At 45.9% G+C, this 21,049-nt stretch overlaps 1 protein-coding gene across 1 annotated transcript in view; it reads left to right on the top strand.

Annotated features, from left to right (window-relative positions):
• Positions 1-19,837, top strand: part of DIAPH1 (diaphanous related formin 1) — a 108,382-nt gene extending 88,545 nt beyond the window's left edge. Inside the window, exons 18-27 of the mRNA XM_017532147.2 lie at positions 118-216; positions 5,051-5,145; positions 5,473-5,574; positions 5,791-6,030; positions 6,142-6,271; positions 7,029-7,153; positions 7,999-8,163; positions 8,287-8,422; positions 10,183-10,269; positions 17,855-19,837. Coding sequence (XP_017387636.1) covers positions 118-216; positions 5,051-5,145; positions 5,473-5,574; positions 5,791-6,030; positions 6,142-6,271; positions 7,029-7,153; positions 7,999-8,163; positions 8,287-8,422; positions 10,183-10,269; positions 17,855-18,012 — 1,337 coding nt within the window. The 3' untranslated portion in view covers positions 18,013-19,837. The remainder of the gene's footprint in view (positions 1-117; positions 217-5,050; positions 5,146-5,472; positions 5,575-5,790; positions 6,031-6,141; positions 6,272-7,028; positions 7,154-7,998; positions 8,164-8,286; positions 8,423-10,182; positions 10,270-17,854) is intronic.
• Positions 19,838-21,049: the final 1,212 nt, after the last annotated feature.

The following is a 21,049-nucleotide window of genomic DNA, read 5'->3' as shown; positions in this document are numbered from 1 at the left end:
GGGAGACATTATAATAGAGAGGAAGTGAGGGGCCATGCCAGGCTGGACAGTAGTAGTTCAGTAAGGCACAGAGGTGATTTACTCTTAATCATGCTTTTCTAATCTTTTCCCTGCTAGCCAAGAAGGATCAAGAGGGTGGAGAAGAAAAGAAATCTGTGCAAAAGAAAAAAGTAAAAGAGTTAAAGGTGTTGGATTCAAAGACAGCCCAGAATCTCTGTGAGTATCTCTTGATCCCAACTATTTGAAATGTGAAAGAGTTCTTTTAAGAACTTTTAGTTCCCTTGAATTTGTGGTCCCTTGATAGGGAACTTTAATTTGTTGAATTCCTGCTATATGCCAAGCATTGCACAGTGAATATTCAGTATCTTATTTAATTTCTTCAGTAGCACTGCAAGATTTTTAAGTATCCAGTTTTATGTCAAGGAAACAAGCTAAGATTTTTAGGAATTTGCCTAGTCATAAAGCTAGTAAGAGAAGGTCTGGGATTTGAGCCTTTTTTTTTTTCCACTCGTTGCTGCCCATGCTGGAATGCAGTAGTGCAATCACAGCTCATTGCCACCTTGGCTTCCAGCGCTCAGCTGATTCTTCCACCCCAACCTCCCAAGTAGCTGGGACTACAGGTATGCACCACCACACCCAGCTAATTTTTTGTAGAGATGGGATTTTGCCATGTTACTCAAGCTGTTCTCAAACTCCTGGGGTCAGGTAATTCGCCTAGCCTTTCTTATTTCAAAGTCCTTACTATGTCCATTGCATTCACAGGAAGCCTACCACAGATGGTCTAGCCACTATACATTTTCTCTTTCCCACTTTTGCTTTTTTATGAAATAAGTAGAGAAGGTGTCTTGCTATGTTGCCCAGGCTGGTCTTGAATTCCTGGCCTCAAGTGCTCTCACCTCAGCCTCCTACTATGTTGGGATTACAGATATAAGCCACCATGCCCAGCTTTCACTTTCTGATAAGTAAAGGTACTAGCTTGGCTTCAATTAAATCTAAAATTACTTTGTAATTTAAAATAACTAAGGTAAATCTTGTACTTCTCGGAGTAGGATCTGTAACTCCAGAAAGGAGTTCTGTTCTGAACTTTCCACCTGCATTCATAACTGTTTGGTAGCAAAATTTCAAGTAAGAAATTCCTCTGCAAAGTTGATACAGGCAGTACTTATTTGATGATCAGGACAAATGTTAAATTTTTGTTAATTTCAATTATTCATCTACCTACTTCATACTGAGTAATATAGCCTTAAATATTTATTTGACAACTATTTCAGGATCTGCTATGTTATAGGCTCTATTAGGCACATACTAGGAATGTGTTCCAGAGATGAAAGGGCATGTTCCATAAAACCCACTCAGCATCTTGTAATGCAGTTATTTTCCGTTTTTCCAAATGAGAAAGCCAAAGTTGAAATGATGTGAAGTGCCCAGATCACACAGCCAATAAGTACACATACCCAAAAGTAAAGTCAGTGATATAATGAGAGCAGTAAGCTGTCACATCACTCTTGACTACATAATCTTAAATTATTGGCAACAACTATTACTAAATAGTGTCAGTGGTGAAGTCCTTTTATGGAGACTAAAGTAGTGTGAGTCAGTTCCTCTTCCCAAGTGTATCTCTAGGAGCATAAGTTATGAATAATTGTAGTTTTGAAAAATGATATAAGAAAGACTATGGTGTAGTACATTATGATTTCTGGTGGAATGATATTGATATGGAAAACAGAATTCAAGAAAAGAAAACTGAAAGTAGTGTGTGGTAGGATGGTCTGGAAGTAGAATTTAGTGATTCAATGATGATTAAATGACTCTCATGTGCTAATGATAGAAAGCTGAATAAGACATCGTCCCTATCTGCATGAACCGTGTGCCTGGTAAAGACAGGCAGATGATAACAGCACAGATTGATAAATGCTATGATGGAGGTTTGCTACAATGTTTATGAGAGTACTGGGAAAGGAGGCATCTAAATCAAGTGGGGGCAGTGTTGGAAGGGCAAATCCCAGAAGATATTCTAAAGAAGGTACTACTCAAAGGGAGTTGAAAGAACAATTAAGGATTTAAGGAGGCTGGGCGTGGTGGCTCATTCCTGTAATCCCAGCACTTTGGGAAGCTGAAGTGGATGATTGACTCCAAGAGTTCAAGAACAGCCTGGGCAGCAAAGCAAGACCCCTTCTCTACAAAACATAAAAAAATATTAGCTGAGCCCAGTGGCATGTGCCAGTAGTCCCAGCTACTCACGAGCTGAGGCAGAAGGATCACTTGAGCCCAGGAATTTGAGGTTGCAGTAAGCTGTGATTGTGCCACTGCACTGCAGCCTGGGCAACAGAGTAAGACCCTGTCTCAGAAAAAAGAATTAAGTGAAGGCGGGAGAGTTGGCTTGTTTCAGGAGAGGGATCAGCATGTATGAGAGCATGAGATAACATTGTGCACTTCAGGAACTGCAAGTTGTTGAATACAACTGAGTATACCTATGGAACTTATAAAGGGAATTTTAATTGGGAAAGTGAATGAGATTGTCCTGTGTAATTTTTAGGAAGGCTGCTTTGGCAGTGATTTTGAGGCTGGATTGCTAAGGTCAGGGGATACTATAGGCAGAGGTGAGTTATGTCAGAGGTGAGACATGATCAGGGACTGAAACTAAGGTGATGAGAATAAGAGAGGCAGAGGATATTAAGAAGGTGGCATTAAGCTAGGTGCAATGGCTCATGCCTGTAATCCCAGCACTTTGGGAGACCGAGGCAGGTGGATCACTTGAGGTCAGGAGTTCAAGACCCGCCTGGTCAACATGGCAAAACCCTGTCTCTACTAAAAATAGAAAAATTAGCTGGACATGGTGGAGCGTGCCTATAATCCCAGCCACTCATGGGGCTGAGGCAGGAGAATCGCTTGAACCTGGTAGGTGGAGGTTGCAGTGAGCCAAGATTGCGCCACTGCACTCCAGCCTGGGCAACAGAGGGAGACTCTGTCTCAAAAAAAAAAAATTAGCCAGATGTGGTGGCGCATGCCTATAGTCCCAGCCACTTGGGAGGCTGAGGTGGGAGGAGGATTGCTTGAGCCTGGGAGGTCCAGGCTGTAGTGAGCTATGATTGTACTACCGCACTCTAGCCTGGGCAATAGAATGAGAAAAGATAGAATTAATGGAATTTAGTGTTTGACTTGGGATAAAGGAGAAGGTGTTTCGAAGTTTAGGTCACTCTGCAGAAAGTGGTACCATTTACAGTACTGAAATAGGAAAACTCAGCAAGAACAGATTATCTTTTTGGGGAGGTGGATGTGAGTGAGAGGTAGCAGGATCATGTCTTACCTAAAGTATATACTCTTTAAGAGGCTGCCATCTTTTCATTGGCTTTGTGGCAATGGAATAAATCGTCGTGTAAGTGACAGATAATAGGCTATTTTGGATTGCTATAAAGTGAAAGAGAAACGGGTAATTTAGAGAGGAACATGGAACATAGAGTAAGATAGGAAAACCTTGTTTATGTATATATGCTGAAGGGAAAGGTGTGTGGGGCTGCCTCTTCTGTTGACACATGAGGAAAGGATGAGTACATGAGGGTATATATACTTATATACAAATCCCTATATGAGTACATGCACCAATTAGCTTACAGCAGTGTTGGCATAGTTTTCTTCCAGGCCATTCCAAAAGGCTTATCCAAGTCTTTTTTAGTCTGACTCTAACCGAGAGCCCTAGTGCTGTATTTTTAAGTAGCATAAGAGAAAGCTAAGCAAGTAATTTGACCAGTGGCTTCAATTTTTCTCAGTGAAGAGGAGCAGGGTCTTCTTGGAACAAATGGGGAGGTGGTGGGGCAGTGGGGAAAATGGGAATATGTTGGAGGACCTGCCAAGATGGGTAGGAGAAAGTACAATAGGGACACATGGAAGAGAATTGCTAACAGCGCTGAGGCCCCAGTTATCATTGGTGCTACTGCAAATTCATAGACTTCAGTCTATATCAACCCAGGTGTCAGAGTGGGGAAATGAAATGGCTCGACTGACCACGGACTGGAAGGTGAAGGAAGCAAAAGAATGGTAATAGTAGTAGCAGTAGTAGTAATACTAATGGGAATCTTAGTAGAGAGCAAATGAAGTGATGGTGTAGAGGGTCCTGATGAAATAGGAAAGGCAGAGTAGAACTGATGTATTCACAGAAAACAGAAAAGTCAGGAGACTGGAAAGAGACGTCCTAATAGGGTTGAAGAGTAAAGCAAGAGATTAGAAAGGGAGAACTGAGGGCTGGGCACAGTGGCTCACGCCTGTAATCCCAGCACTTTTGGGAGGCCAAGACAGGTATATCTCTTGAGGTCAGGAGTTCGAGACCAGCCTGGCCAACAGGGTGAAATCCCATCTGTACTAAAAATACAAAAATTCGTCAGGCGTGGTAGCACACACCTGTAATCCCAGCTACTCGGGAGGCTGAGGCAGGAGAATCACTTGAACCTGGGAGGTAGAGGTTGCAGCAAGCCAAGATCATGCCACTGCACTCCAACCTGGACAACACGAGACGATCTCAAAAAAAAAAAAAGAGGGCAGGGGGAGCTGAAAAAATAGGATGCGTTTGTTAGGGAATAGGATATGGCAGTTTAAGGTCACGGCAGCTTTGAGGATCAAGTCCTGAGACAGGGGAACTAAAGTAGAGTGGGGTGAAAGTCTTTGATGTATGTAGACTTTTTTGAGGTGGGTCTCACTTGTTGCTCAGGCTGGTGTGCAGTGGTGCAATCACAGCTCACTTCAACCACGACCTTCTGGGCTCAGGTAACCCTTCCACCTCAGCTTGCCTAACAGCTGGGACTACAGGTGCACACTACCACGCCTGGCTAGTTTTTGTATTTGGAGTTTCACCATGTTGCCTAGGCTAGTCTCAAACTCTAGAGCTCAAGTGCTCCACCCATCATGGCCTCCCAAAGTGCTAGGATTATGGGCATGAGCCACTGTGCCTGGTCTAAAAGAGCCCTGTTAAGAAGATTGCCCAGCATAGGTTTGCAGGATGGGTTGGAAATGGGAACAGACCGAGAAGAACAAGTCTTAATATTTCATTTTCTGGCAGCAATCTTTTTGGGTTCCTTCCGCATGCCCTATCAAGAGATTAAGAATGTCATCCTGGAGGTGAATGAGGCTGTTCTGACTGAGTCTATGATCCAGGTAAGGAGCAAGGTGGTTCTGCTGGAGCGGGTTCTTCTGTGTAGCTGTGCACTGGCCTCATCTCTGTGGAGATGAAGAGGATCCTCTTCTAGCATTGCTGACTTATGAATGCTGTCTTTTAGAAACTGCCTTTTCTCTGGTGGTCAGGTTATTTCTGGTATATTTTCAAAAGTCCTACCATTTCAGTGCTGCCTCTCCTCTCCCACCATGTTTCCTTCATAATGGTCCTTGGGCAGTGTGTGGGACTGATAACAGAGTAAAAATTTTGTTTAGCGTTGAGTTGTCTGCAAATCCTCCTCCAACTGAGGTGTCTCTTCTCTTTTTCAGAACCTCATTAAGCAAATGCCGGAGCCAGAGCAATTAAAAATGCTTTCTGAACTGAAGGATGAATATGATGACCTGGCTGAGTCAGAGCAGTTTGGCGTGGTGGTGAGTGAGGCCCTTCTCCGCCTCCCGTATTTCCCTCCCCTCTAGAGAGCAGCCTGGGTATTTGCTCCTTGCCTCTTGCCTGTTTTTGAACCTGTCTTAGCCTCTCTCTTCTCCCTGCTGTGGAGCTCTGATCCTCCCATAGGAGGCTTAAGCCTGTATCGTTTTCTTACTTCTCTCTCTTTTGACTGTAATGGAACTGCTTGTGTTCTCTACTAGATGGGCACGGTGCCCCGACTGCGGCCTCGCCTCAATGCCATTCTCTTCAAGCTACAATTCAGCGAGCAAGTGGAGAATATCAAGCCAGAGATTGTGTCTGTCACTGCTGCATGTGAGGAGTTACGCAAGAGTGAGAGCTTTTCCAGTCTCCTAGAGATTACCTTGCTTGTTGGAAACTACATGAATGCTGGCTCCAGAAATGCTGGTGCTTTTGGCTTCAATATCAGCTTCCTCTGTAAGGTGAGCTAGAGTAGGACAACACAAAGAAGGCTCTAGCCTCTAGGAGTTCAGTGTTGGCCGGAGGCCATCTTAGGCATGTCAGGATTTAACAGTTTCTCCTCTTGTTGTAAGCTTCGAGACACCAAGTCCACAGATCAGAAGATGACGTTGTTACACTTCTTGGCTGAGTTGTGCGAGAATGACTATCCTGATGTCCTCAAGTTTCCAGACGAGCTTGCCCATGTGGAGAAAGCCAGCCGAGGTGGGGCAGTTGGGGATGAAGTTAGAAGGTGGTTCTGAGCCCAAAAATCTCTGCATGGGGAGGGAAATAAGACACAGTCTAGATTTTAAAGCATCTTCAGTTCAGACTATTTCAAGTGGATATGGGATAGGATTTAGGCATGGTGCCTAAGCCACAAGGGAGGAGCATAGGGCTGAGGAGACATCTTTATGTGTAGAAATGGGAAGCACTCTTTCTCTTCCTAGGAGAACACCAAACACCAAATCACAGCTAGAAGGGCAGGTGTTTTTAGTCTAGGTTAACAGTTCTCCTCATTAAGAAAACAGACTAGATTAACAAAAATTAGGCCTCACTGTCCTAGAACTAGACAAAGAAAAAGCAGCATTCATTGGAAATCAGAACAGATTTCTGCCCCGCCTCTATATTTCTATGTATATCTCCTTCCTCCCAAACCCTGTTCTCTAAAATAAATGAGACCAAGATCTCAGGGGATTTCACAGATTTGTGTTAAATTAAATGAAGCCTCTCTTCTGTTCCTAGTACTGTATACCTTGTGAAGGCTGGAGGTTCAATGATCAGATAATTTATAGTCTCACTAGAAAGGTGAAAACTTATGTGATACAACTAAAGTACATAAGGGAATTAAAATTAAGTTCCTAAATGTGTGTATAGACTGCAGCTGTGCTCCAAAGGGTGAAACTAAGAGGTATCGAGGCCAGAGTTATTAGTAAGCTCTGGCTCTCTGTTTTTATGGTGGTTTTTTTTTTTTTTTTTTTAGTTTCTGCTGAAAACTTGCAAAAGAACCTAGATCAGATGAAGAAACAAATTTCTGATGTCGAACGTGATGTTCAGAATTTCCCAGCTGCCACAGATGAAAAAGACAAATTTGTTGAAAAAATGACCATATCCTCACTTGAAAGGAGGGAGTTATTCCCTAGGAAAGGAAAGAAAACTTCCTGTAGTGGGGGGAAAACAAGATAGATAGGGCAATATACAACTTTTTCTCTCTCCAAAAACGCTTTTTCATTAAATACATAGTTTTTTGGATTTGTAAGTATTTTGAAACAAGCTTTCACTGTGTCTCCAGGCTAGAGTGCAGTGGTGCTGTCATGGCTCACTGCATCCTTGACCTCCTGGGCTCAAACGATCCTTCACCCACCAGCCTCCGTGGCAGCTGGGACTACAGGCATGTGCCACCAGGCCCAGCTCAACTTTTTTTTACATTTTTTTCTTTAGAGATGGGGTCTCACTTTTGTTGTCCAGGCTGTATAGTTCTTAGAGCATTCCATTATTGTGGAGTGGAAGCAAACCATGCAGATCAACTGAAAGTCCCCCCAATTCCCCTGCATATACCCCATCTCCACTACACACACGCATGCCTCCATCTCCTTCCCTCCCCAAAGGTAACCGCCGCCACTGGACTTCATTCTGATTTGCACCTCATACATTTATTTTCAACAAAAACTGCATTGTATTGCCTTTTGCACATAATACATCTTGGCCATGTTTCCGTAGTAGTATTATTTATAAACCCCTTTTAAACTGCAGCCTTCTGTTTTATAGGTGTATAAAATAGTTCATGGTTTACTATCCCCTATTTAGGGTACCCACCTGGCTTTGATTTTTGCTATTATGAACAGTGCTGTATTGAACATCCCCATGCATGCCAGTACTCATCTTTGAGTAATTGCTTGGGCTAGGGAAGTGGGTCTGCTTCTTGGTCTTGGTCCTTTACTCCTTGGCCGTACAGCTTTGTGAAGGATGCCCAGGAACAGTATAACAAGCTGCGGATGATGCATTCTAACATGGAGACCCTCTATAAGGAGCTGGGCGAGTACTTCCTCTTTGACCCCAAGAAGTTGTCTATTGAAGAATTTTTCATGGATCTTCACAATTTTCGGAATATGTTTTTGGTGAGCAAGAGACACTTGCTGACTGAATCTTTTGTGGGCATTTCTCACTGTCCACTGGGTTCCTGTTGGCTGGTGGTAGGTGTACAATGCCCATGTGTTCCTTCCTCCCCTTCCCTGCCCCAGCAAGCAGTCAAGGAGAACCAGAAGCGGCGGGAGACAGAAGAAAAGATGAAGCGAGCAAAACTAGCCAAGGAGAAGGCAGAGAAGGAGCGGCTAGAGAAGCAGCAGAAGAGAGAGCAGCTTATAGACATGAATGCAGGTGAGGAGTGAAGAAGGGTTGATGGGTTGAGATAGGAACGTTTGGAAGACTTCTCTGCCTAGAGTCTAGAGGCCAGAGAGAATAGCTCATGTCCGAACTCACCTCCTGGCAAATGATTTTTGGCGGTCTTCTACCTCCAAGATCCTGATGCTGGACTTTAACCCAATTCAGATACATACACATTCCAACTTGCCCTGTATCATTCTCTCTCCTTTGCTGCTCTTGCATTCTCTCTCATCTCTCCTGTGATTTTAGTATTGCTGTGATACATACTCTTTTCCTTCTGCCTGTCCCAAGTTAGTTCTGGCCTGTTTTCATTCCCTTCACTAAAGCTTTTGGGTTTTTTTCTCTAAAATATTTTCCTGACATGCCTCCTATCTTTTAATTATGGCGTGTCTTCCCTTTCTGCTTATGGCACAAAGTACTATGTCCCTAGTACCTTAGCCCAGTTGTATACACAATTAGATTGTAAATGGATTGAACTTTTCGAGGGGGATGGGGAGCCGGCCACCCTCTTCTCTTTCTTCAGCAGAGTCTCTATTTCACTACTAGAGCATGTCTTTGTTGAAACATATGGTTTCAATTACTGGCCCTCTATTTCCTGTCTCTGCTTCTTTCCTGCTGCTGATTCCCTACCCCTTCGCCCCCACTGCTCTCTCTGTGGGCAGCGGAAATACAGCATATGCTGCTCACACAGCACTGAGCTGATGCCACCCTCCTCCGAACCTGAGGGGCCACGAGTCTTCTGCAAATGGTGTTCACAGAGCTGCTGAGTTTGTTAGGAATCAGTATTTTACAAAGCAGAGGCACAAGGGCTGCTCTGGTACCTCTTGACCAGGGACTTTTCTTTATACTTTTCTGGAAAGCAATTTCCTTGCCATTACCTCAGTTGTAAGCCACAACTTTGTAATGCTATTAAAGCCCACACCAAGTATTCTTCACCTTCCCCTGGGACTCCAGCATTTGTACCCGGGTACTGGCTAGGATGTAATGGGGGAAGGTGGAGTCCTGCTGACATGTGCAATGAAGGCTGCACCCGGCCAACAGGTGGCGTAATGGACCGTGCCGAGTTTCCAGGACCCAGGTCAAGAAAATGAGGGTAGAATGTAGGTCAGATGCACTGGTGATGCTCAGCCAGCAGGTGGCGCTGGGAGCAGTGAGCCCCAGCCTTGGAGCTGGCAGCCTATGCGCTTTTTGGGATTTCACAGTTTCAGATTTCACTATCCTAAGCTGTTGCCATGGAAACTGAGCCAGGCCAGAAGAAGGATTCTACATTAACTCTTTGTATTCCAGCCAGGCTGCTCCTCTTAGATGCAGAGGACTTAGACATTCAGGAAGACATAGCCACTGGAGGCAGTGCTTCAGGAAAGTGCCCTCTTGATCAGTGGTCTTTCCTCAGCCCTGCTTTGAAGTCTAACCTGTCTTCATAACGTCTTGGAGCTGGGCAGTTCTGTAATTCTGTTGCTAGATACTTTTCTGCTATTAGGGATGGGGTGGGGAGGATGGCATTGCAGAAAAATATTCCAAGGTTTGCATTGGATAATAGGCAATAAGATCTTTTGTTTTAGCCATTTGTAAGCAGATACAAGGAAACATGGGCTTGTGAGACTTAAGGTTGAGTTTTCTTTGTCTCTTCTTAGCTGCCAGCTGCTATGCGAGAGGGGAAACCAAGCAATAGCAATGCATCTAGTGTGGGGCTTGATGTTTGCCATGCTGCTCTGGCCTAAGAGTTCACATCTCCATCTTGTTCTTTATAACAGAGGGTGATGAGACAGGTGTAATGGACAGTCTTCTAGAAGCCCTGCAGTCAGGGGCAGCATTCCGACGGAAGAGAGGACCCCGTCAAGGTAAGTAAGCACATGGAGCTTATCCTGGGTATCAAAGAGGGTGAGGCCTCTCTACTCCTGCCAGAAGTTTAGGAGTTTCTAAACTGCTCCACAGAAAGACGATTAGAGCATCACTATTAGTCCCTGCATCCAGAGCGGATTATCTAGTCCTCTTCCTCCCATGTTTAGAGTAGTGAGTTAGAAAACTGGGGTTCGAGGGACTGGCAATAAATCAGTTACATTGGATTATGGCGTATTTCTCCCCATTCTTGAAGCAAATATTTGGAACAAGGGAACTGTGCTGCCGGACACAGGGATTTGAGTGGGCATTCGTGTATGAGCAAAAGTTGATCTAAATACAAAATGTATGTTAGGTATAGATTGAAATTCAAAGACAAAATAAGTCAGAGTCCTTACTCTGCGCTTCACAAGCAGAAGACATACATAGAGAGAACTAATAATAGAAAGTATAAAATTTTGTAGGGAGGTTAGGCATCATTGTTCCCAGGTAGAAAAATATAGAGGAGCATCTCGTTGAAGGATTATGCTGTGTCTGAAAACCCCCTTTTTTCTGGAGTGCAGTTCCTCTGTTGCCTTTGCCTTCCCCACATCACTCACCTGCAACCTCCTTTCACATGCTTTGGAAGATCTAAGTGGATTACACTGAGCTAGAGATTCTAAAAAGAATTACGGAGCTAGGACAGTTGATCCAGGCATTAGTATGGGGAAAGATTAATGAATGAGTTTTCCTGTGGGCAGCTTATAGTGGCCAAGAGACTAGTTCAAAAGAAGGTATAGCCAAGGCTGCCCCTCATGTAGAGTTGGCCTGCATCATTATGTCTAGCGAAGGTCTTTTGGGGCTAGGAGTGGTGGCTTCTTTCCTAATTTGAAGAGTGGGAATTACAAAAAAGGTGGCATTAAAGGTTTCTACTTCAGAGGAACTTAAATCTATGTTCCCTGTTTCCTGGCTGTTGCACTATATAGGCCCATTTGATAGTGAGTTTTACTTTGAGATTATTGTAAAGAGAGGGAGTTATACAGCTTGCTTTGGCCAGTGCTTAGCTATTAATTCAGTGGTATCTGTAGGGCCTGTAGTACGTGCCACAGCCTGGAAATGGGGACCTTAGAGCATGCCAGCCTATGTAAAGTCAGTATCCTGGCCCAACTGTTTGGATCACTGTGAGTTTCATTTGTAATGGCTGACTGCCCATTTCTACCTATACTCTGAATAACCAGAGTGATGCTCCCTTCTGAGGGTTCTCCTGTAGGACTTCAGAACCTTCCCCAAACTGAAAGCTCCCAAGTCAAAATTCTTATCCATTTTCTGGCATTCTCTGAGTACAGGCTTTATAAAGGGGAGGAGAAGTAGATATAAGAGCTGAGGACTCTCTGAACTAGAGCGTTTAGTCTTATAGATAGGTGTTTGCAAGGAGAGTACAGCTAGTCGTATTATTCCTCCTGTATTTAGTCTTTATATTTTTTACAGCATTGTTTCCTACCAGCCATATAAGGTGATGTGGCCTTAACATTAAGCATTTCTAGCCTTACAAAAGTACATTGCATCTCATTGTTTTTCTTGACCCCATCAACTAAGTGCCTTTATCAGATTTTTGGTGGGAAATTCCCTTTTAAGCCTCTTCCTGTGGAACTAGAATCTCAGATGCTTCCTGTATACAGATAGCCAGACATCAGTGGCTTCCCTCTGCTGGGGAAGCCCCGTTCTTTACTTCTTTCCATGTGGAAAATCAGAACTCACAGGTGGAGAAGGGAAGGATTTTGTTGGAACCTAACCTTCCAGCAGAGGACCTGAATTAGTCAAAGTACTCTTTCCCATGCAAGAGGGAATAGGAGGAGACTTATACTGGGAGATGTTAAACTGGAAAGTAGATGAAATGACAATTACATATCTTTTAAGTGGCTCCAGCCTATAAGCTTAACTTTCTAGGCTCTGGATTCACTAAATACATTTGAATATATCTGGGAGAATCTCAGGGGAGACATTCATAGTTTTTCAGTAACTCTTTAGACCTTGGTGCATTCACATCATGTAAAGTGATGTGATGTGGCCTTATACTAACATAAACAGGAGGATAGCCATCAGAGTAGATTACAAAGAACATAGGACTAGGTAGGGATCAAAAGACCCAAAGTCACATCTAGTTCTGATGCTGTCTGTGTTAGGCTAAGTAAGTCACTTAATGTTTCTTGGACTCAGTTCCTCAGGTATAAAATGAGTGCCGGACTAGAATGAATGGTCTCCAGGGTCCCTTCCAGCTCTAACACTTTTTTATGCAGTGCCAATACGATTAAGAGGAGAAGAGGAGAGAGAGGCTGGACTTAGATGGCCCCATTCTCTAACTACAAAGGCCCCAGTGGCTCTAGGTTTCTCTCTGTGGCCACTGGATTTGGCTGTTCCACCCCTGGCCTGGCTCCCTGACTATTCCTCCTGACTGATTGCTTTGAGCCAAAAAAACAGAGGCACTGTCAAGCATATCTGCCTCACAGCCCTCATTATTTCCAGAGAGGCAGCTGTCCCTATTCAAAGACACTAGCTTTTTACCTAGAATGTAAAGGAATGTTGAAATCTTCCGGTCTCTGGAGACCTCGGGGAGTGACCAGTATACAAAGACTCATTGAGGAGTTGGAAGAGGGGAGTTACTATCAGGGTCAGTTCATTAAAAGCAACATGTAAACTGCTGTGATCTGCAGGGTGTGGGAGAACAATGGTTTGAGTGTCAAGGGGAAGAATCCATGTGATTGTATTACGGCTACTATTTCAGGCCCATCATTGAGTCAGCTTGTGGCTTTAATGACTCAACTTTATCTCCATGTCTGAATTGTGGCCTCTTGTATACAAGCCATTTGCTCACTGGGATAAAAGCCAAGGGAAGAAAGAAATTCATCTCTTTCTTCCTTTCCTTCCCTCTACCATTTCCCAGCTTCCCTATAAGCTCCATCCATCTAATAGAACCACAGAGTTGAAAAGACCCTAAAGACTTCTAGTGATTAGTATCTAACCTGCTCATAGGGGAAAGGAATTAAAACCAGATAAGGTCTTGCCCAGGTCTACATGGCTGTCTAATGACAGAGCACTGTAGCCCACTTTTGTGACTCCCAGTCCAGGGCTATTTCCACTCAGCCTGCATGACTGGAGAGGAGATGGCAGTGACCCCTCAGTATGGGCCAGAAATATTCTTTCATACCTTCCAGCAAGGAGCATCTTGGACATGATGACATTGCTTCAGGGAGGTTCTCTGATGACCACCCGTGTTAGTCTATTTTGTGTTATTATAAAGAAATACCTCAGACTGGGTAATTTATAAAGAAGAGGGGCTTATTTGGCTGACGATTCTGCAGACTGCACAGAAAGCATGGCACCAGCATCTGATGGTGAGACCTCAAGAAGCTTCCAATCGTGGATCCATCCAAATGGGGAGCAGGTGTATCGCAAGGTGGGAGAGGAAGAAAGAGAGATGCCAGGCTCTTTTAAACAACCAGTGCTCATATGAGCTCATTACTGTGGGGGCACCAAGCCACTCATGAGGGATGCACCCCATGACCTAAGCGCCTCCCACTTGGCCCCACCTCCAACATTGTAGGTCACATTTCAACATGAGGTCTGGAAGGGTCATACATCCAAACCATATCACCTCCTATCTAGAGAAGGTTACTAAGAATATTTCCCGTACCACTACTTATTCTACCCCCACTTATGTAAAAATAGGACAGGACACATAATTAGGAGAGTTTGAGACAATAATGAGTGATTTAATGTGGCAATGATTGCCCCATCTGTCCTAGTTTCCTCTTCCCTAAGGAAGCTTATTAACGAGAACACTTCCTCTTTAGTAATAGTTCCTAGCCTATGTTTTATAAAGGTCTTTTTTCAAGTCACTAACCTTTTTAAAATTCAGCTACACTTACGTTATATGGTTGGTTTTGCTGGGTTTTTTAAATCATAACCCACCCCTAACTTCTAGGAATCTGGCCTCAGAGAGCTTTCACCAGTATCTCAAGATTGTTCCCTTTTTCCCCACGGCCTGTGGGACTATTCTTTTGGAGTTAATTATCCTCTCTGATCGCATCTAGTCAAAATATTTATTTGGTTCTGTGGCTACTTTTCAATAGTCTTTAACAAGTGAGTAAGTTAGGGGGAAGAGGGAGGTCAGTTTTTCTTGATTGTTCAACCTGCTGAGCATCATGGTGACCCAGTAGAAAGCTGGGAGACCTGCTCCGACAGGTGCTTTCTTACCTCCTGACCAGGCCGCATCACACCCTCCCTGGCATACAGGCTTTCAAGGCTTAAAAGAGAAATTTTGATCTTCTCCCTACCTACTCTCTGCTCCTAGTTCTATGAAGTTTGTAATACATCAGAGGTTTTTTGAGCCCAGAAAAGTCTAGAAACACCACTTGGTAAAGCCAGGTGTGGTGGCTCACGGCTACACAGAGTCCCATCACTTTAGGAGGCTGAGGCGGGCGGATCACAAGGTCAAGAGTTTGAGACTAGCCTGGCCAACGTGGTGAAACCCCATCCCTACTAAAAATGCAAAACTTAGCCGGGCATGGTGCCTGTAATCCCAGCTACTCAGGAGGCTGAGGCAGGAGAATCACTTGAACCCGGGAGTTGGAAGTTGCAGTGAGCTGACTTCACGCCACTGCTCTCCAGCCTGGTGATAGAGCGAGACTGAGCCTCAAAAAACAACAACAAAAAAAGAAACACCACTTGATTAGGTACAACTGGTATCTTCTTATTTTGGGGGAAGAAACCACAGAAAGAAGCAGCTTAAGACTTGCCACAGGGGAACTCCGCCTTCTCCTGTGTTGCTCAGGACAAGTGGCCCAGTGTTCCTTTTCCCAAGGTCTGGAGTCAGGAGTTATTTCAACATATGTGCACCACTAGAGTCACACACACACAGAGTTGCGGCGTCTTCTCAACTGCTGGAGACTGAATTCAAAGGAATAATAAAATGATACGAAACTACTACCCTTCTGGGCATGAGAAGTAGGGTCTAGAGTGGGAGTACTTCAGAAGAGAGTGGGAGCATTTGCAAGAGGCCTAAGGAAGATTCTGGTGGTAAGGACAGTATGAAGAATGTATACATTTAGACCATCATAGTCACACTCACGTGGTCTTCTTTTCCTCTCTTGTCAGTCACGGAGGCAATAGTTTATCTTAATAATCCAATAAGTGGTTTTGTAAAATTCCCACAGTCTTGGTCACATACCTCTGATTAGATAAGCCCTCTGGCTGTCAGTCAGGGTCTTCACTATTCTTTCTCCTCTTGGTAGACAACCTCTTGTGCCCCTGGGAAATAGAGGAGGAGGAGGAGGAGGATACCTTTAAATTGGTAACCTGTGTGCACGCTGTGTGTTCTCTGCTTGAGCTATGGGCACCCTCTTCTGGGATGAAAACAGTAGCTCTGGGTCATGACTCCACAGGGAGAGAAGGCCTGGTTAAGACTTGGGCTTTGGTGGGGTGTGGTGGCTCATGCATGTAATCCCAGAACTTTAGGAGGCCAAGGTGGGAGGATTGCTTGAGCCCAGGAGTTCAAAACCAGCCTGAGCAACATGGAGAGACCCCATCTCTGCAAAAAATACAAAAATAGCTAGATGTGGTGGTGCAGCTTGTAGTCCCAGCTACTCGAGAGGCTGAGGCTGGGTGGATTACTTGAGCCCAGGAGGTTGAGGCTACAGTGAGCTGTGATTGCGCTGCTGCACTCCAGCCTGGGCGACAGAGTGAGATTCCATCTCAAAAAAAAAAAAGAAAAAAAGAAAAGAAAAAAGCCAGGCGCAGTGGCTTACACCTGTAATCCCAGCACTTTGGAAGGCTGAGGCAGGTTGATCACCTGAGGTCAGGAGTTCCAGACCAGTCTGGCCAACACAGTGAAACCTGTCTTTACTAAAAACACAAAAAAATTTGCTGGGCATGGTGGCATGTGCCTGTAATCCCAGATACTTGGGAGGCTGAGGCAGGAGAATCGCTTGAGCCTGGGAGGTGGAGGTTACAGTGAGCAGAGATCGTACCATTGCACTCCAGTCTGGGCAACAGAGCAAGATTCTGTCTTAAAAAAAAAAAAAAGCAGGTGGAGTAGGGGGCTACCTGATCCCGTTTGGCTTCTGCCTACCTAAGGCTTTCCGCGGGTCCAAAGAAGGCACTTTGTTCCAGTTCTACAGCTGCCCCGGTCTTGGTCTTCATTTAGGAGTGCTCAGCTCTTTTATCTGGTCCTGCTTCTTTAAGGTTCTGGTACAGCTTTCTCCACTTCAGCTTTCCCAGATCTCCAGGAAATCTTTTTTTTTTTTTTAATTGAGATACCATTTACATGCCTAAAGTTCACCATAAAATGTACAATTCAGGGGTTTTTACATTATCCACAAGATCATATAACCATTGCTACTATCTAATTCCAGAACATTTTCAACATCCCCCAAAGAAAAACTCCATAACAGCCATTAGCAGTCACTTCTGATTCTCTCCTCCCCTTGCCTCTGGCAACCAGCAGTCTGTTTTCTATCTCTGGATTTGCCTGTGCTGGACATTTCATAGAAGCTGACCCATAACATATGGCCTTTTGTGTCTGGCTTCTTTCATCCCAGACAGCTCTTTATGTATACACAGTCGCTCCTGTGCTGTTCTGGGACATGGGAGGAGGAGACATCATGAGGTGGCATGGTCCCAAGGAGCTGCCTTCCTGCTGCAGATACTGGGGCCACAGCCTGGATGCCATAAATGAATATGAGAGTCTTGGGGATGAGACCGAGCAGTCAGAGCAGAGACTCACGGATTGATTTGCTGCTGCTTTCCAATCTGTGATGACAGCCAGAACTTGACCATCCCTTAGCCACATGGGCTGAGATTTCTTTGTAGGGGTCCTCTCCTGGCCATACTTGATTCCAGTTCTCCTTCCCTGGCATAGCTTTTATTACTACCTCCCCACCCCACCCCCCACATATTCTGCACACCTTGTAGGGCCCTTGGCGTTTGTATCACAGCTGCTACCTTTGAAGAATTGGGAAAGAGCTAAGGTGTGTGGGCATCTGTTGTCAGAGGAACACGTGGGAGTGCGATGCCAGTACGTGGCTGCTGTTCCTCTTTGCGGGAGTCCCTCCAGCCACCTACTGAAGGCCGCCTTTTGCTAGGGACAACCCCTCCCCGGGCTGACTGAAAAGCGTTTTGGTCTAGAAGTTTCCTGGGACCTGTCAAGAAAGCAAAAGTAATATTGTGTACTAAGCTTGAGCCTATTTAATTCCAACATCCCTATGAGGAGAAAAGACTTGGAGTACTTCCTCTCTCCCTAAGTCACATGGCTAACACTTCAACCCAGTTCTGTCTGTCTAGCTCTGTTCAAATTTTTGTGCTGTTTGTACACAGAGAAGCAAGGGGGAGAGGCTTGCTCTCCTGTTGCACCACACTCTCTTATATTCTTTGCCACCCAAAAGTATATTCCACATGCTGGATCTTTGCCCCTCTTTCTTCAAAGTAAAGGCCTCTGTGAACTGGGCAAGGTAGCCCATCTGCATGGCTTACAGCTGATTATTGCTGTAGAGTTTGAAAGAAATTAGAAACGAGGCCTTCCATGGACAGAGTCTCTCGTGTCTTCTCTTGCAGCCAACAGGAAGGCCGGGTGTGCAGTCACATCTGTGCTAGCTTCGGAGCTGACCAAGGACGATGCCATGACCTCTGTTCCAGCCAAGGTGCACAAGAAGAGTGAGGCAGTCCCTACAATCCTTGAGGAAGCCATGGAGTTGGTTGGCCGTGCAAGCTAATACGAGTCCTGTGACCGTGGCAGCTCCTCAGTGGAGCCCCAGACTGTCCTGTCCTGCAGCATGTGCCTAAAGGCTCAAGGGGATATTCCTCTGGGGCGGCCACTTCCACCACCCTGACCCTGTCTTTCTCTCTGGCCTGCTGCTCTCTGAACATCACATACAGCTTCAGCTTGCCTGGAGGCCAGAAGGAAAGGGCAGTGTGGGGGAGGCCTGAGACCAACCCAGCCAGCCCTAGCTGTTGTATTACCAAAGCAGGGTCCGTGTTTGCTGCCTTAACCCTGTCTCCTGTCTAATACTCAGAGGGCCTCATCTCAGAAAAGGCCCAGCCTGCTTTTTTTCAGCCCTGACTTTCTAATGGGCTTTCTCCCTAGGTCAATCTTGCTGGGTTTGTGCTTTTCTTTTGTGGTTTCTCTGGCCCTGAGAACAGCATGGGGCTTGTAAACCTTTGGGCTAGATCCTGCCTTTCACTGCTGTCGTCTCTGCTCTTCCCTCTCCTGGCTGTGGTTATTTATTATTAGTGGTGTGGTGCTGGGAGATGCTCCTAAGGAAGCAGGGAGCAAATCCCACCTTTACCCCACCTTCCTGGGAAAGGCCTTCAAAACAAAGGATCAGGACCACTTTCCCTGTTGTTCTGTGGCCCAGGCTAGAGCCTGTGGGCAGGCAGGCAGGCAGGCAGGCAGGGCATAGCGACAGTGTGGGACCTGCCCCAAGCATCTGCCACACTTTATGCCCTTGCCTCTCTGGACCCTCTGCACCAACCCCAGGCTACTGAGCCACGCTCCCTCCTCATGCCTCCCCTGGAGCTTTGGTGCATCTCATCTGGACTATGGGTTGTGTTGTGACCATCCCAACCCCTCACCCTCTGTCTACAAGGAAATGGGAGGTGGAGCCTCCTGGCTGAGAAATTGTTTTGCAAATGGATCTATTTTTGTATGAAAAAAATTTTTTTAAAGAAAACTCTTCCTTCCCCCTTTCCCTTCCATAATGTAAGAAGCTTTGGTGGCAGGTTCCAGAGTTCCTGGGATTTCTCCTCACAGGCCCAATCCTGAATGTGCCCCTGGACCTTCTGGACCCTTGAGGCCAAGGCAGATCCTCTCTCCCAGAGAATCTGGGGCAGAAGGAGCTTCCCCTTCTCTGGTTGAGCTGGATCAGGCCTAAGAGTAGTGGGAGCTCTAAGACCAGAGTTTTTATCAGTGTATAAATGTATCAAGCCAAATGTGCAGATGCTAACTGAACATTCTGGGGAAGTGGGCACAAGGAATGCCTTTATACACTGCACCCCATCTCTCCTAAAAGATAAGTGGGCACACTGAACTGTTTGGTGGCTCCAGCCACAGGAAGCTCCAGTTCTCTGGCGGAGGGTGACAGTTTTGCCCTCCTTGTGCCCCTCTCAGCTTTCCATCCCCAGCTAGGAAGAAAGAATGACACTCTTGGGCTTGGCCTAGAATTAGAATTGTTAGAGCCAGAGGAAGCTTAGGAAACATGAGGGTAGCTACAGTGAGGCCTTAACTGGCAGGGGCGCTTGTGTATAAAGGGGCAACGGCAGCTCCTTTGGGCTATTCTGGGAAGACTCTGATGCAGGGCATCTGTTGCTCCCCTAGGTCACCTCCTCCTCCCTGCTCGCTGACATGTGGGGCTTTGACCCTTTCTTTTTTAATCTACTTTTGCTAAGATGCATTTAATAAAAAACATAAAAAGTGAAAAAAAGAGGGGTGGGGGACAAAATGCAAATCTATTTCCCTTGCCTCTTAGGGTTCTGGATGTCATCACCTCCAGTTTGTTGGTTTTGTTTCCAACTGTTAATAAAGCATTGAAACAGTACTGCCTTACAGCTTCCTGTGTGAGTTTCTGAGCTGTTTTCTTTTCTCTCTAGTCCAGGCTCCTCTAGTCTTTCCTGCCTCAAATCCCTGGTTGACCTGACAAATCACTATGCAAAAGCTAAAGGTGCCAGACACTTTGCGTTTGCACAGGGCTATAGATGATGAATACATGGGGGCTTCTGCCCCGCCAGAGCTCACCTCAGGGCTGTTTGCCCACAGTAGAGGAGTAGGAACCTGGTTCAGCTCCCTGACTCTTCCACATTGCTGCTACTTGGCTTGGAGCCCTTTTTTGGAACTCAGTTGTAACCCTTCATGCCACCAGATATCATACAAGGTTTCCTGGCAGTACCTGTGTCTCTTGCTAAGGGAAGCATCTGACTCCCATTTTCCCGTCCCCTCTGCTCTGTTGGTGGCCACAGACCACATTCCAGACTAGAGGGGCTAACCCTGGGGTGGAAACCTGAGTCTGTCCAGCAGAGGTTGGAAGCCCGAGGTCATGCTCCAAATGACTTGCCACTTGGAGTCATACTTGTCCGAGTGCCTTGTGACCTACACATAAAGCCTGACCAGCAATGAGCAGGCCCAGGATAGACAGGGAGGAGCCCGGAGAGGACCACAAACCCAGTCGGGCAGGCTCTGAAACTGGAAATAAAAGCCTTTTAAATAGCCCTGTAGCCTGGGCAGCTGCTTCCCCAGTATGACCTGAGGTGTGGGGATGGGCTGCCTACCGCCTCCTTCCTGTCCCCCTGAGGCCACGCGTTTCTGGTTCAGAGCTTTATAGGCACACATACCAATTAGGGGACCAACCACAGCTGCTCACGCGCTCTGCCAGTCTGCTGGCTGTGCCTGGAATAGAACCCAGGCGCCCAGCACCGCGCCCCTCCTCGGCCTGGCTTTGAGAAACAAAACCCTGCTGCCATCTCAGCAACCGTGCACACCACCCTTCCTCCCACGCTAGAAAGTCGCCCCCAGATTCTTCAGTTGGAAGGTTTGGTTTCCATGACAACAGACTTGAGCTGGCAGAATGGGTGACCTGTCTCTGGGAGGCTCCGCGGCGCAGAGGAAGCCGCATACCCTCGCTGACCGGCCAGATAAACCCAGTGGCTCTGTCTTTGCTTTCTTGGGTCCTTCCGGGTAATCCACCCCGTTTAAGTCCCCCCTCCACTCCCAGCTGCAGCAACCTCGGAATCCCACAGTGCTTCGAAGAGGCAGGCGGA

Source organism: Cebus imitator, unplaced genomic scaffold (genome assembly GCF_001604975.1).
Source record: "Cebus imitator isolate Cc_AM_T3 unplaced genomic scaffold, Cebus_imitator-1.0 Scaffold76, whole genome shotgun sequence".
NCBI lineage: Eukaryota > Metazoa > Chordata > Mammalia > Primates > Cebidae > Cebus > Cebus imitator.
Note: the sequence above shows the minus strand (reverse complement) of the source record. Positions and strands in the feature narration are given on the sequence as shown.